At 43.1% G+C, this 14919-nt stretch overlaps 1 protein-coding gene across 1 annotated transcript; it reads left to right on the forward strand.

The window, feature by feature from the left end:
* Positions 1–2261: 2261 nt before the first annotated feature.
* Positions 2262–12293, forward strand: RBM15 (RNA binding motif protein 15). Its single transcript, XM_059375686.1, has 2 exons — positions 2262–7333; positions 11404–12293. The coding sequence occupies exons 1-2, from the start codon at positions 4468–4470 to the stop codon at positions 11448–11450; spliced, it is 2913 nt and encodes a 970-aa protein (XP_059231669.1). The 5' UTR covers positions 2262–4467; the 3' UTR covers positions 11451–12293.
* The last annotated feature ends 2626 nt before the right edge of the window (positions 12294–14919 follow it).

Genomic DNA, 14919 nt, shown 5'->3' on the forward strand with positions numbered 1-14919 from the left:
ATTCCCATTTTATGGATGAGAAAATGAAGGCCTAGAGAGATTAACAGTAACTCTTCTGCCCACGGCAGAGCTGGGATTTAGTCCACACTGGCTGGTTCCAGCGTCCATGCTCTTGGCCACTGCCCTATAAGACGTCTAAATATATGAAAGAGAAAATCATATAAGGGCATAGTCATGCAGGAGAAGCTATAGTAGAGTGCTTTCTGTTAACAATGTTAAAAGGGTGAACCACATACAGAGCTCTGTGAGTATAATAAAAACCATGGAGTTCTATACTTAAAATGGGTGAAATTTATGGTATGCAAATTATATCTTAATAAAGCCGTTAAAAATAAAGGCTACAGACCAAAATAAGCAAGTGATTTAATAATGCAAGCTAGAGGGGCACCTGGGTGGCTAAGTGGGTTAAAGCCTCTGCTTTTGGCACAGGTCATGGTCTCAGGGTCCTGGGATGGAGCCCTGCTTGGGGCACTCCGCTCAGCGGGGAACCTGCTTCCTCCTCTCTCTCTGCCTGCCTCCCTGACTACTTGTGATCTCTATCAAATAATAAAATCTTAAAAAAAAATAATGCAAGCTAGGTCCTAAATGTTTATTTGCTATTTTAGGATTTAATATATGCCTATGGGTAAAATGCATGCTTTTTCTGCAGACGAACAAAATGAACCTGTCAAGAGACCACTCACTTTTATGAAAGACGATGAAATTGAAAATTTTAATCCACTATTGTGGGTGGGAAAATAATTCCAATTTCCAGCTTCAGGCCTTTTTGCATCTGCCAGGAAATCAATCAGCTTTCAGCTCCCAAGATAAATTTCATATTGCAATCTTAATTGTCTGCATACTGAGGATACAGAAACAATAAAATGCAGGAGGGTTGAAAGAAGACATTTGATCGAAAGCATACTGATAACTTTTAATTACGCAGTTTCTTCCATAACTGTCATTTTGCTTTTGAAACTGATTTTAAAGGATATGGAAAAAAGCACTTCATATAGAAAGCTAGTTGTGGCTGCTTTCCTGCTGGGCTGTGACCTCCGGGGCCTTTGAATTATAGTTTCAGGGAACCAAGTTTGACGCCAGAATGGGCTATGTCAGCTTTTTCTCAACTCTATGTCTTGGTTTTTGACACGGCATTTTCAAGCCCAGATGAAACCTTGAACTGGACCTCAACAATTCCATCACCAACACCAGAAAAAAAGTTTAAAGTCCTGGTCTTCTAAATCCTAGTTCACTTTTATCCTCTCTCAGCTCTCTCTAAAGCATGTATGTGAACATAAGCTGATACGACCTCACGAAGCACCTTCATGCTTTAAAGAACAATAAGGAAATAAAAACACTCACTGTGATTACAGCATAGGCATATTTTGTCATTACCTAATTCTGTTGTGGACATACACACATACACATACATCAAGGTTCTATTTTGGCTGTTACTAAGAACAGAAGCCAGGGCTCTTCTATCCATTCTACTTACCAATCCTTTCAAGAGCAGACAGGCCACCAGTCCCCTTAGGCAAGCTCTCCTGCCACCTTCCTCTCTGCAGTAGCTTCCATGAGGTTCTCTGGTATTTCAAATGCTAAGTCATTCTGCTAAGCTTTGCAGAGCCTTGGGCACTGCCCAGTACCTGCTCCTTGAATTCTTTCCCACCATTCTCAATTCCTGTCATGTTTGAGAAACTACACTGATTTGGTCATTACTTTTTCTCTGGTCATTCACTTACCTACGCAGATCAGTTTAGGCCAAAAATAGTCACTCTGGTTTGGATTGGCTGTTGCATTAAATAACCAGATAATGGCTTAACTTCAATTTTGTGTTGTGTTTAATATAACCTTGAAACAGATTAAAATTCCCTAACAACTAAAACCTTCTGTTTTGTGCTTTTACAAATACTGTGTTGGTTGTTGTCTTATCTCCTAACATCCATATTTTTATCTTTAAATATCTTTTCTCCCTAAAAGGAACCAGATCTCCTTGGAGAAATGGCTGCTTTCATGTCTGGGGCAGGAAATGTACCAGATAAGCCTGGAACAAAATAACAAAGAGTGGGAAGAGAGTATATAGGAAACAAGACTGACAGGAGTTGGTAATTGTTGAAACTGGGTGTTGGGTACATAGGAGTTCTTTATAGTATTCTAGTTCTGTAATTTTTTTTTCTGTAAATTTAAGGGATGCTAAAAATAATTGCTATTTAAAAAAAATGGAACAGTAATAGTATGCACATGGTAAAACAAGTTTCCTTTTAATAATGCAGAAAGATATACAGTGGAAATTGAGTCTCTCTCCCACCCAGAGCCTCTACCCGCCTCTCAGGGTGATCTTAGTAACCATTACTGAAGCACTCTCAATGAAGTTTCTATGAATATATTAACAGAAACACTAGCACCTACGCATATATATTGTTCTTTTTAAACCACAAACGGTAGCAAGTCTTTTTTTTTTTTTAAGATTTTATTTATTTGTTTGAGAGAGAGAGATCACAAGTAGGCAGAGAGGCAGGCAGAGAGAGAGAGAGGAGGACTGCTGAGCAGAGAGCCCGATGCGGGACTCGATCCAGGACCCTGAGATCATAACCTGAGCTGAAGGCAGCGGCTTAACCCACTGAGCCACCCAGGCGCCCACGGTAGCAAGTTTTAAAATAGTCTTAATACAGCAAGTAAGTCAGTCTACATAGTACAATCAGGCAGATTTTTATGCTTTTACCTATCAGGCTTCTTTCAAGCTTCTTTGTCAAATCAAGAGATAAAATTCATATTCATCTTCCTCAAGATTTCTAGAAAAAGGATGGCTACGGCAGGACCAAACATGTTGCTGTCCCAATCGTTAACACAGCTTTGAAGTTTAGGTTTGTTTTGGCGACATTCATATTACCTTGAAAAACGTGTGTTTAAAAATATCATTTTCTCCTACGTATTGGACTTGAAAGACGTGGCAGAAGAGAGGATCGACACAAGAACCGTCATAACCTCATAACCTCCCTCATAACCTTCCACACAAGAATCCTCACAACCTCTGGGAGGACGGCAACAAGCCTAACCAACCGCTGTGATGAACTCAGCACTTCCTCCCTTCACCTGACGAAGGGCACCTGGCACACGTGCTTTCTGTATCTCAACGCAAGACGGCTTTTGGAGCGGATGATGCCTGAAGAAGGCCAAGAGGTTCCTCCGGAGAGTCGGCAAGGTGGCTGTGCTACTGGCTTCTTACACTAACCGGATGCCGGGAGGTTCGAGAAGTGCAGAAAAAACGAGCGACACGTCTGCCCCTGGAGCGTCCATGTGACTATCATTTAACCGGGAGGGGCATTACAGGTACGAAGCGAAGGGACCTAGATCACCGGATCTTGTACAAAATCCAAAACGCACGCGACTTCGCAATAGAAAACTGGGAACGCAGAGACACGCGCGCCGACCGCGGGACCCGGGCATTGCCCCGCCGCCCCCTCCGGTTACGCGGGGTGCTTGGGCTGGAGCAGGGAACGCCAAAGAGCCGGGCCCCGGGCGAAGGCGGCAGCTCGGCCGCGCTGCCTCCCAGCTGCTGGTCCCCGAGAGCCCCAGGCGTTAGTGGGACCGGCACTTGGCGAACTGGGAACCCGCGGCCAGCCCGCCCCCGGGGACCTCAGCTTTTTCAGGCTGTTCTGAGGCCGGAGGGACTAAGATGGTGTCCCCTGAGGTTCCTTCCTGAGGAATTCGCCCCGACAGCCCCTTGTCCCAGACAAGAACTAAGCAGGCGTGGCCAGAAGTTTCGAGTTCCAAGAGGCAAGGTACACCCAAGACCGCGCGGGATCAGATTAATGCTTGAGAAGAGAACGCAGAAAGCGCGAGGAGGCGGGGCTGGCGCTGGGTCACCATCTCGCGACGTCTCAGTGACGTCGCACAGCAAGCGCGTGTTCTACTCTTTCACCTTCAGTCAGCCTCCCCAGTATGCGAGCCTACCCCTTTAAGCGAATGACGGACAGTTATTTCAGCCTATTAACTTCCTGGTCAACATCCAATCAGATTTAAACTTCTTTCAGCCGCCCGAGGAGTTGGAAGAACGGGTCGAGAAAGGGAGCGCTTTCTCTCTCGCGAGAACGCTGTAAGCGGGCCTCTCAGAAAAAACGCCAGAACAGATGGCCCGACTTCCCAAATAGTGAGTTAAAGGACGGAGTCCCAAACCAATGAAAGGAATGAGGAGGTGGGATCACTGCTTTTACCGCGCTAGAAGTACCGTTACAGGGCAGACTTTTTGTCCAATCAACACCTTCAGAGTTTGGGTCAGGTGACCCTAGAGTGCGAGGGGCGGAGCCACGGCCTGGCGCGAGGAACCGTTAAGATGGACAACAAATATAACCAATGAAGTACTCAGACTAAAGCGTTGGGAACCCAATAACAGTGGTTGGGCGGGCGCCTTTCCGGAGCGCGGGGAGATGTAAAGACAGACAAATCGTCTTCCCAATGAGACTGTAGAAGAGAGGAGCTAATTGACCAATGAGGAGTGCGGGGCGGGATCCTTTGCCGCGGCGGAGTCCAAGATGGCGGCGTGCGGTTCCGCTGTGTGAAACGAGCGCGGGCCGGCGGGTTAATCATCTCCGCGGAGACGACCTCCGACGACCCGCAACAATGAAGGGAAAAGAGCGCTCTCCAGTCAAGACCAAACGCTCCCGTGGAGGTGAGGACTCGACTTCCCGCGGGGAGCGGAGCAAGAAGTTAGGGGGCTCTGGTGGCAGCAATGGGAGTAGCAGCGGAAAGACCGACAGCGGCGGCGGGTCGCGGCGCAGCCTTCATCTGGACAAGTCCAGCAGCCGAGGTGGCAGCCGCGAGTATGACACTGGCGGGGGCAGCTCCAGTAGCCGCTTGCATAGTTACAGCTCCCCAAGCACCAAAAATTCCTCGGGCGGGGGCGAGTCGCGCAGCAGCTCCCGGGGTGGAGGCGGGGAGTCACGTTCCTCTGGGGCCGCCTCCTCAGCTCCTGGCGGCGGGGACGGCGGGGAATACAAGACATTGAAGATCAGCGAGTTGGGGTCCCAGCTGAGTGACGAAGCGGTGGAGGACGGACTGTTTCACGAGTTCAAACGCTTCGGTGATGTAAGTGTCAAAATCAGTCATCTCTCGGGTTCTGGCAGCGGGGATGAGCGAGTAGCTTTTGTGAACTTCCGGCGGCCAGAGGACGCGCGGGCGGCCAAGCATGCCCGAGGCCGCCTAGTGCTCTATGACCGGCCCCTGAAGATAGAAGCTGTGTATGTGAGCCGGCGCCGCAGCCGCTCGCCTTTAGACAAAGATACTTATCCTCCGTCAGCCAGCGTGGTCGGGGCCTCGGTAGGTGGACACCGGCATCCCCCTGGAGGAGGTGGAGGCCAGAGATCACTTTCCCCTGGTGGCGCAGCCTTGGGATACAGAGACTACCGGTTGCAGCAGTTGGCTCTTGGCCGTTTGCCCCCACCACCCCCGCCACCATTGCCCCGTGAGCTGGAGAGAGAGCGAGACTACCCATTCTATGAGAGAGTGCGCCCCGCATACAGTCTTGAGCCAAGGGTGGGAGCTGGAGCAGGTGCTGCTCCTTTCCGAGAAGTAGATGAGATCTCTCCCGAGGATGATCAGCGAGCTAACCGGACGCTTTTCTTGGGCAACCTAGACATCACTGTGACAGAGAGTGATCTAAGAAGGGCTTTTGACCGCTTTGGAGTCATCACTGAGGTAGACATCAAGAGGCCTTCTCGGGGCCAGACCAGTACCTATGGCTTTCTCAAATTTGAGAACCTAGACATGTCTCACCGGGCCAAACTGGCAATGTCTGGCAAAATTATTATTCGGAATCCTATCAAAATTGGTTATGGTAAAGCTACACCCACCACCCGCCTCTGGGTAGGTGGTCTGGGACCTTGGGTGCCTCTCGCTGCCCTGGCACGAGAGTTTGACCGATTTGGCACCATTCGCACTATAGACTACCGCAAAGGTGATAGTTGGGCATATATCCAATATGAAAGCCTCGATGCAGCTCATGCTGCCTGGACCCATATGCGTGGCTTCCCACTTGGTGGCCCAGATCGTCGCCTTAGAGTAGACTTTGCAGATACGGAACATCGTTACCAGCAGCAATATCTGCAGCCTCTGCCCTTAACTCATTATGAATTGGTGACAGATGCTTTTGGACATCGAGCACCTGACCCTTTGAGGGGTGCTCGGGATAGGACACCACCCTTACTATACAGAGATCGTGACAGAGATCTTTATCCTGACTCTGACTGGGTGCCACCCCCACCCCCAGTCCGTGAACGCAGCACTCGGACTGCAGCTACTGCTGTGCCTGCTTATGAGCCACTGGATAGCCTGGATCGCAGGCGAGATGGCTGGTCTTTGGACCGGGACAGAGGCGAGCGAGATCTTCCCAGCAGCAGAGACCAGCCTAGGAAGCGAAGGCCGCCTGAGGAGAGTGGGGGCCGGCACCTGGATAGGTCTCCTGAGAGTGACCGTCCCCGAAAACGTCACTGTGCTCTTTCTCCCGACCGCAGCCCAGAATTGAGCAGTAGCCGGGATCGCTACAACAGTGACAATGATCGATCTTCCCGTCTTCTTATCTTGGAAAGGCCCTCTCCAGTCAGAGACAGACGAGGTAGTTTGGAGAAGAGCCAGGGTGACAAGCGAGACCGTAAAAACTCTGCATCAGCTGAACGGGATAGGAAGCACCGGACAGCGGCTCCCATTGAGGGAAAAAGCCCTCTGAAAAAAGAAGACCGGTCTGATGGGAGTGCACCCAGCACCAGCACTGTTTCCTCAAAGCTAAAGTCCCCCTCCCAGAAACAGGATGGTGGGACAGCCCCAACAGCTGCAGCCTCTCCCAAACTCTGTTTGGCCTGGCAGGGCATGCTTCTGTTGAAGAACAGCAACTTTCCTTCCAACATGCATCTGTTGCAGGGTGACCTCCAAGTGGCTAGTAGTCTTCTTGTGGAGGGCGCAACGGGAGGCAAAGTAGCCCAGCTCAAGATCACTCAGCGTCTTCGTTTGGACCAGCCCAAGTTGGATGAAGTAACTCGACGCATCAAAGTGGCAGGGCCCAATGGTTATGCCATTCTTCTGGCTGTGCCTGGAAGTTCTGACAGCAGGTCCTCCTCTTCCTCAGCCACATCAGACACTGCCACCTCTACTCAGAGGCCACTTAGGAACCTTGTGTCCTATTTAAAGCAAAAGCAGGCCGCTGGGGTGATAAGCCTCCCTGTGGGGGGCAACAAAGACAAGGAAAACACCGGGGTCCTACATGCTTTCCCACCCTGTGAGTTCTCCCAGCAGTTCCTGGATTCCCCTGCCAAGGCACTGGCCAAATCTGAAGAAGATTACCTGGTCATGATCATTGTCCGTGGTGCGTCCTAAAGTCCATGTGTAACTTGTATTTACTACTTTGACATGGTTCCTGTTTTGTGATGTGTAATGGGATACAGCATCAGATGAAATTTCCTTTTGAATTAGTTTTAGTTGTAGCTTTTTCTTTTTTATATTTTTATAAACCTTTAAAATAGAAGTCAGGACAGTTTAGCTATTATTTTAAGTGAAAGGGATGCCCTGAGGTAGCAGGCAGATGAATTTATTTTAATTAGGAGTTCCTACTCTTTTATGAGTAACTTTTCTCCTCTTTTTTTCTTCAGTTTTTTTTTTTCCCCCTTTTGTAACCTTGAGCTTAAAAAAAAAAAAATCCTCAGAGTTACAAACCCAAAATTTTCTTGAAAAGTCGGGATTTGGAGAAGAGCCCACTGACTTTTAAAGATAATATTACACCTAAAAGTGGGTTGATTGGTATGTAGGTAAATAATTCCTGTACCAGAAATGTTATTTGTGTGGCTGAAATTTGATCAGGAATCTTAAAAGTACAAGCTGATAAACTGTATAGCAATGTAATTATTTTAATCAGGTATTTGAGTATTTCCCTTAAAGTACATGGTTTATTCCCAGAGTTTGCTTTAACATACACATTTTTATCATTAGTTCCTAAGTTCTGTATCCCGTATATGCACTTTTGGTTTGTAGCTGTAACTGTTCAGAAAAAAATTGAGGAGTAGGTTACAAACCATCTATGTCTTATGCTAGTATGCAAGAAGTGAGTAGGTGTTTTTAAAATCAGAATTCTTTGGTTAGTTATTGGTGTGTGGTGGTGTTTTTACTGACTTTCAGAGAGGTATAGCAGGTACAGGTCTAATTTAATTGTGCATATTTCAAAACTTAAGTGTTTTTCATCAAAGATGAGTTTTTTTATATCCATGCAAATTTCTGATTTCAATAATAGAAAGAAGAGTTGTCTGCAGGCTCATAAGTCAGCTTTTGTTCTAGTGGGCATTAATCAGCCATATCTGGATTGCAGAAATTTTTAAAGTCATCGTGAAATGCCTTTGACATGCTCTTTTTAAATTTTGCCTGTATTTTTATTTTCATATATAAACAGTAGCGATGACATTACATTATTGAAAATGTTGAATATCTTTGAAATTTTGTGTTTAATATTTTCACGGGTGTCCAGCCACAGAGAACTGAAATGTCAGTGTAGGAAAACCACTTTTTATTGTTTTATTTCCCAAACACCTGAAATTAATATAGAATAATTTAACCTACCCTCACAGTTTTTTTCAGAGCTGAAGGTTATATCAATTTCTGGTTCTTAACAAGGGCTTTTGCTGCATAACAGTAATGGATGATTTTCTTTTTTTGTCTTGTTTCTTTGATCTGTCCCCTTGTCCTCACTCCTAGTTTCTCAGGTCATTAGTAAGTATATTTTCCCCGCCTTGATACATATATGCTGAGGACTTTAGCTAAGGCCCTTGATATTTAATTATGATTAGAAACTCTAGGACCTTTTGGATCATGGTCATGTTTCTATTCTGTGAAAATGACTTATAGAAAGCCTGGCAGAACTCAACTGTTTTCTTTCTGTTATCAAAGCTGGTAGTTTTGAAATAGCACCAATAATAACCCAGGGAAATGTCATGTAATTTTTTTATTTTCCGTTATGACAGGTGTCTAATGCGTGTCAGCATGAAATCCTCATCACTGCTGTGTCATCCTTTTGGTTTTCACTATGCATTTATAAATTTCTTTTTAAGTTGGGAGGTCTTTGTGGGTTTTTTTTTTGTTTGTTTGTTTGTTTTGTTTTTAAACTGGAAAAACTAGCTATTTTGACAGAAGGAAGGTACTAGGCAATGAGCACAAAGGTCCTTGGTGTCCCTGTAGGAAAAATATCTGAAATCCTACAAGTAAGACTTGCTGCTTTTTGTTTTTAAAAAGCTGTGCTTAGCACACTAATATGGAGGAGATACTTAGAAACTAACGCAAGTTTGCAGTCTGTGCATACATGGGGTCAAAGTACAGTTTGGCTAGATACATTTTTCCAGTTTAAATCTCACTAACCATTAACTTTTGAATATCTTTTGATAAGAAGGCTGGACAGATGATTTTGCTCTTTTAGAGAGTGAAGTTCATAACATTTAATTTTACTCTAATCCAAAATGTGGTTTTTCCCATTTTTCTTTTTATCTCTCTTTTTTTTTTTTTTTTCTTTTTTAAGTTGATGTGACAACTTACCGAAGAGTACTGTGGTTTTTGCTCCATGTTTGTTTATTTGAATCTTTATCTGACATGGCGGCTTTTGTTAGATCTGGGCAATTTGTGCTTCTATGGTTTTGAAACAATGGCTTGATATCATTTCTAAATGTATGTATTAGAAATAACTAATTATGTTTAGTTTGGTGCTTACCTACAGAGTGCCATCATTCAGATGAATTTCTTATTTGTGTTGCCCATTCTGTTGTGCCAGTTCATAATACTGTTAAACTATTTAAGCCTTCAGGATGGAATGAAAGCGAGAGTCTAAAGCTATCTGGTTCTAATTCTCATTAGCCAGAATTTCATAATCTCAATATTGGATGTTCTTTGCAACAACCACTTGTTTCTTTTACTTAAAAAAAAACAAAAAACAAAACTCGTTTAGCTCAATTGATTTTTCTGGAACTCTGTTGAAATGAATGCAAAGAAAATTGCAGTATATCATTTAATGACTTATTAAGTATTACTTTGAAGAACATCAAACTAATTAAGACTTAGATCACAACTTCAAAGTTTATGGAAAATTAAACAATCATTCAGCTCCTAGCCAGTTTTTTAAAGATTATTTTGTTGGTTGTAACTGGGATTCCTGTAAAGCGTTTTCTACACAAAAATTTAAATTCCTGGTTTAACATGTATACTTGGACTCTGTAGATTGAGTTTTCCCTTTAAGAATTACATCTTAAAATGTTCATCCTCTGACTGGCATAAGCTTTTGTCACATTTTGAAGGTAACATACTCTGGCCCTTAATTCAGTTAGATCATTTGAGATACAGTGGGAAAAGTGAGGTGTAAGTGTTGCTTTCAGAGTCAAACACTGTTTCGGTTTATTTAAAAATTTTATGAGCAGGTTTTCACTGACAGTATTTGTCTTGTTTTTTTACAATTTGAAATCCACGTTCTTTAGACCATGAAATTGCTCGTTATGCAGGTATAGCTTGAACTGCGGTTTGGGTCCATATAGGAACCATTCACCAAAAACTCTGGTAACAGAATCAGGACATCCTCTTGAGAAGAGGGCCTTAATGACCTTTTATGTGAAAAGTTTTGGAGAGAATTTTTTTTCTGTCTCTGCTATGGTGTTTGGTTTTGAGATGGCGGTTAGGTATGAGAACAAGAGAAGTGGAGCTGACCCTGTTAACGTGCTGGTTATAATGATGTCTCTAAAGGGAGAAAATTATTTCAGGTAACCACAGTGAACTGTCTAGCTAAATAAAGAAGGTTTCTTTGTTTGATTTAAATAGTTGAAAAGTAAAAGTCCTAAAATGTTCTTTGGCTGTTTAGCAATTGTTCGTATGAATTTTCTTAAAAGAATAGCTGCTGTCTTTGGTAACACAGATGAAGGTGGATTTTTAAGTGGCTTCATATCTTGACCCCTTTTTACAAAGGAGTAGTTCTGGATTGTTCCATTTAAATTATGGAATGAAAACAGAGGGGTAAAAGTTTGACTAAATTCCACCTTTTTTTAGTTTAGTTTTTTAAGTTATATTTAGGATATATTGATCATAAATTGATTATAAATGTCCTTTCTTCTGAATTTTTTTGACATGTTTTACTCAGTTACATGAGTATAAAGGATATTTTCAGTTCCATGGTCTTTGCTTAATTGCAGTCCTTAAAAAAATCCACCCTGTTGTTCTACTTGTTACTTGTCTATTCATACAGTAAATTCATTCAAGGTATGTGCCAGTGGGTATTATTGGTGCTTTTTGAAGTCAAGCTGGACTATCCAGGAAGGTCTTGTTAATGTTATGTTCATCTATAATGGCATAGGGGAAATATATATATTTTTAATATTGTAAACATTTGTACTGAATAACCTTTTTTTCCCCCCCTGCAAGCAAAACTGGTGAACTGCGGATTGAAGATATGGAATTCAAAGCTCTAATGGACCTTTTTGAAGAGAAGTTGTGGCTTATGTGGAGTTTACATGGGCCTCTTGATGGAAGAAAGCTAATCTGTTTAGTATTTGTGCATTTTACTAAAATGGCAGCTTAAAGTTGTGTATCTGCTATTGTGATGCCAATGCCGGTGTTTTAAGTGGAAAAAAAATGACCTCTTGCTTTGTGCTGTGTACACAAGATTTCTGGAAAAGTAAAGAAAAACCCTTTTTATGGCTCACACAGCTTAAAAGTAGCTGTCACTCAAACGTGCGCTCACAGTTGAGCTGCTTTTGTTTTATTCTAAATAAATTGTTTCTTTTGAGGAAAATGTTTTTCTGCCTGGAAGTGAATTGACGGCAAACCTTTGACCCCTTTGTTTGCAGCCGAGGGGGTTCTTGCTGCTGCTCAGATCTTGTATGTCTTGAGCAAGAAGCAGGGAGACCATCATGTTGACTATCACGGTGTGTCAATTCTGAAGGATCACTAGTGTTACTGTGACCCCCTTTGTTTGCAGCGAAGGGGATCTTTGGCCTCTCAGTCCTCAACTTGATGAGGAAATGGTGCTGTTTGCTGGCACACAAGAAGCCGGGGCAAGCACCGTAAGCCTCAACACAGTGCACGAGTCGGGGGCTTTGCTGGTTTGAAGAGCCGGAGTTGCTGAAATTTAAGTTTTGATTTATTTTGTTCACCCGTCACGTTTGGCCTTAGTTTCATTTTTAATTTGAAGAGAAGTTTGAAATTGCTTTATCTTGCACTTAACATTTGCACCAAATTGCCAAAAGAAGGAGAAATGCTCCGTTTGCTTTTTAAATGTTAATGATGATGTTAATAAAGCCTTTCCTGACACATTTGAGGAGCTCCTCCGTCTCCAGGGGCTTCTTACCAGAGTTATGCAGTGATGGGTTTAGTTCTGAATGGATGAAGAGTTCCTGAGAGCTAGCGTGTGTAATTAGAACCGTTACTGTGGTATCTGTGCCTTATTTGACCTGTGGTTCCACATGCCTCGGATGTGCATGCACCGTGACGGTTTCGTAGGTACGAACGCACACTCAGGCCCGGTCACTTCGGTTGGTAGTACAGAGTGTGAGGAAAAAAATGGAGGCGTCCCTAAGGAGGAGAAAGTGTTTGCCTTTAGTTCCTGCGTTATCCTGTACAGGGGCTCCTGAGCTTTGGAAGCTGTTCCCAGTACAGGAGAACAACTCCCCTGTTTGCAGCAGGAGACTTCGGTGCACAGTGACAACGCTGGAGTTCAAGAGGAAGCCAGCAGTGCTGCACCATTGGCTTCAGACACCACTGTTGTTTGCCAGTTTTAAACTTACCTAGTTGCAGACGAAGACCACCTTGAAATGCAGGCTTGTTGGGCTTGTTTTGAATTTTAACCTCGGATGGAAGAGCCCTAGTGCTGTCTGTCTCCATGCGGGATGATGCTTACTTAGGCAACAGGTGATTATCAACAAAGGATGGCACGGTTATACTCTGCAAGGTGGTGTTCCAGTGGCAAACAGCTGTATAAACTCTTGTAAACAGGTAAGAGGGTTTTTAGAGGTCAAAAATGCATTTGGTTAACAGGGTGAGGGCTTTTACTGGTGGGGATATTGTTTCTCTGATTGGAAGTCTTGAGGCACTCTGCTGCTATCACTAGCTTCCTCTCCTTACCAAAGTGTGTTTGTAAAATTCTGGGCCAGAACTTCTGTTGTACTTGGTGTTTATATGTATGTAATTTTTTTTAATTTATCGTGTGAGAAAGATTTTGTATCGTGGGAGCCAAAAGTGTTAAAATCCTGGTCATGGATTTGGGACTTAACAGCCTGGTGTCCTGTAAAGTTTGGACATTTTCCATTAACCCTAGCTTCACCCTCTGTGGTGATTTAATGGTACTGGAAGAACTTAATACTGTAAAATGTTGCCATTACAAACACTGATTCTAAACCTCTGGGTTAGTATATAGCACCAGAAAAAAAAAAAAAAAGTACTATCATGCTGGGAATGATAGTTTAGCCAAAATGGTTAGTTTTGGCTTGCAAAGAGATTGAATTATGGAAATAGGCAACTACAGTTTTGGGAAGTGAATCGGCAGTGTTAACGAGAAATCTAGCTTTTGTCTGCTCTTACCATTTTTGTTGTGCCTTTAGTCCTACCAGCCTTCTGAGCCCTTCCAATTCACTGCCCACCCCCATCCCGCCCCGCCAATTAATATCTGGTATGAGGCTTTGGCAACTTGATATAAGCACGGTTTTTTTAGTGTATGATAAAACTAGGTTTCCTTTATTTTAAGTAGCGTTGAAATGTTGAATGTTTCTTTTTCACAAAATTCTGGTTTTTCATCTCTTTCGAAAGGGGAAAAGGTGAAGTGCAGTTGTGTGTTTTTGCCTTTCAGTTTGTCATTGTGTGATTTACAAGCTTTTAAAACCTCTGCTTATGAGTTGGCTGTCATCTAAAACTGCTAGATGATCTCACCTACATTTTCTTCAGATGTTTTATACCTGTTGGAAATGTCAATTTCCAATGTATTTTCTTTCTCTGGCTAGTCTACACTGAAAGCCCATTAAGTAGTTTTTCCAGCTAGTAAGCAAGTATTTTAAATCACTATAATGATTTAAGGAAGATTATGTGACACTGCGTGTTTCTGCATGTTTGGTATTTTTCTAAGATCTCGGGTTTCATCTCAAGAACAAGAAGAAAAGTTTGTGAATAGAACATTTATTTGTATACGAAAGCATATCATGCAAAATGGTAGGGTACACAGCATGGCAATCTTTGGAAACTGTTCATGAAATCATTTTATTTATAGCTATACCATGAGGGAAAAATTATTAATTGGGTTGAGTGTTAGATCTAGAGTTTTCTGGTTTTATAAGTTGGGACCTGCCTTTGTGAATTCTTTGTGTGGTTTCTCAGTATCTTTCATATGGTCTAAATATAGGATTCTACTATAAAGGAAATTATTTCAAGAAAACCTCTGAATTGACTTGGGCTTATTTTGAAAAGCCTGGCTGTGGTATTAAAATGAAAATAGGGAGTACCTGGATTTTAGTAATACAACTTAGAGTCTGTGAATTGCCACTTCTGTAGCTTAAGTCACATTCTGGTTTACAAGCTGTTTATCTGAGGCAGTAAATTTAGTGCTTATGGCTGGTTGCAGCATCTGTTTTTCTTTTTACAACAGGTTATCTGATTATGGCTTATCTGACCACCACTTACATCTCCCTCTGGTTCCCTAAGCAATTTATTGAATGACAGAATTCCTTCAAACCTCAGACAAGATTGTCCTTAGCAGCCAAGGAGAGATTTTGACCTTTAGGTCAAATTACTTAACATGCTTCTACTCAAATGCCGTAACATTAAGCTCTCAGGTAGAGTTGCTGTATAATCATTTGTATGCTGACTGTATCTTAAGAAGTAAGGTGCTGAGCATATAGATGGAAAGTATCAAATAGGCTTTACCCGTGTCAGCAACTTATACTAGGTCATTGG

This window comes from Mustela nigripes, chromosome 14 (genome assembly GCF_022355385.1).
Source record: "Mustela nigripes isolate SB6536 chromosome 14, MUSNIG.SB6536, whole genome shotgun sequence".
Taxonomy (NCBI): Eukaryota; Metazoa; Chordata; class Mammalia; order Carnivora; family Mustelidae; genus Mustela; species Mustela nigripes.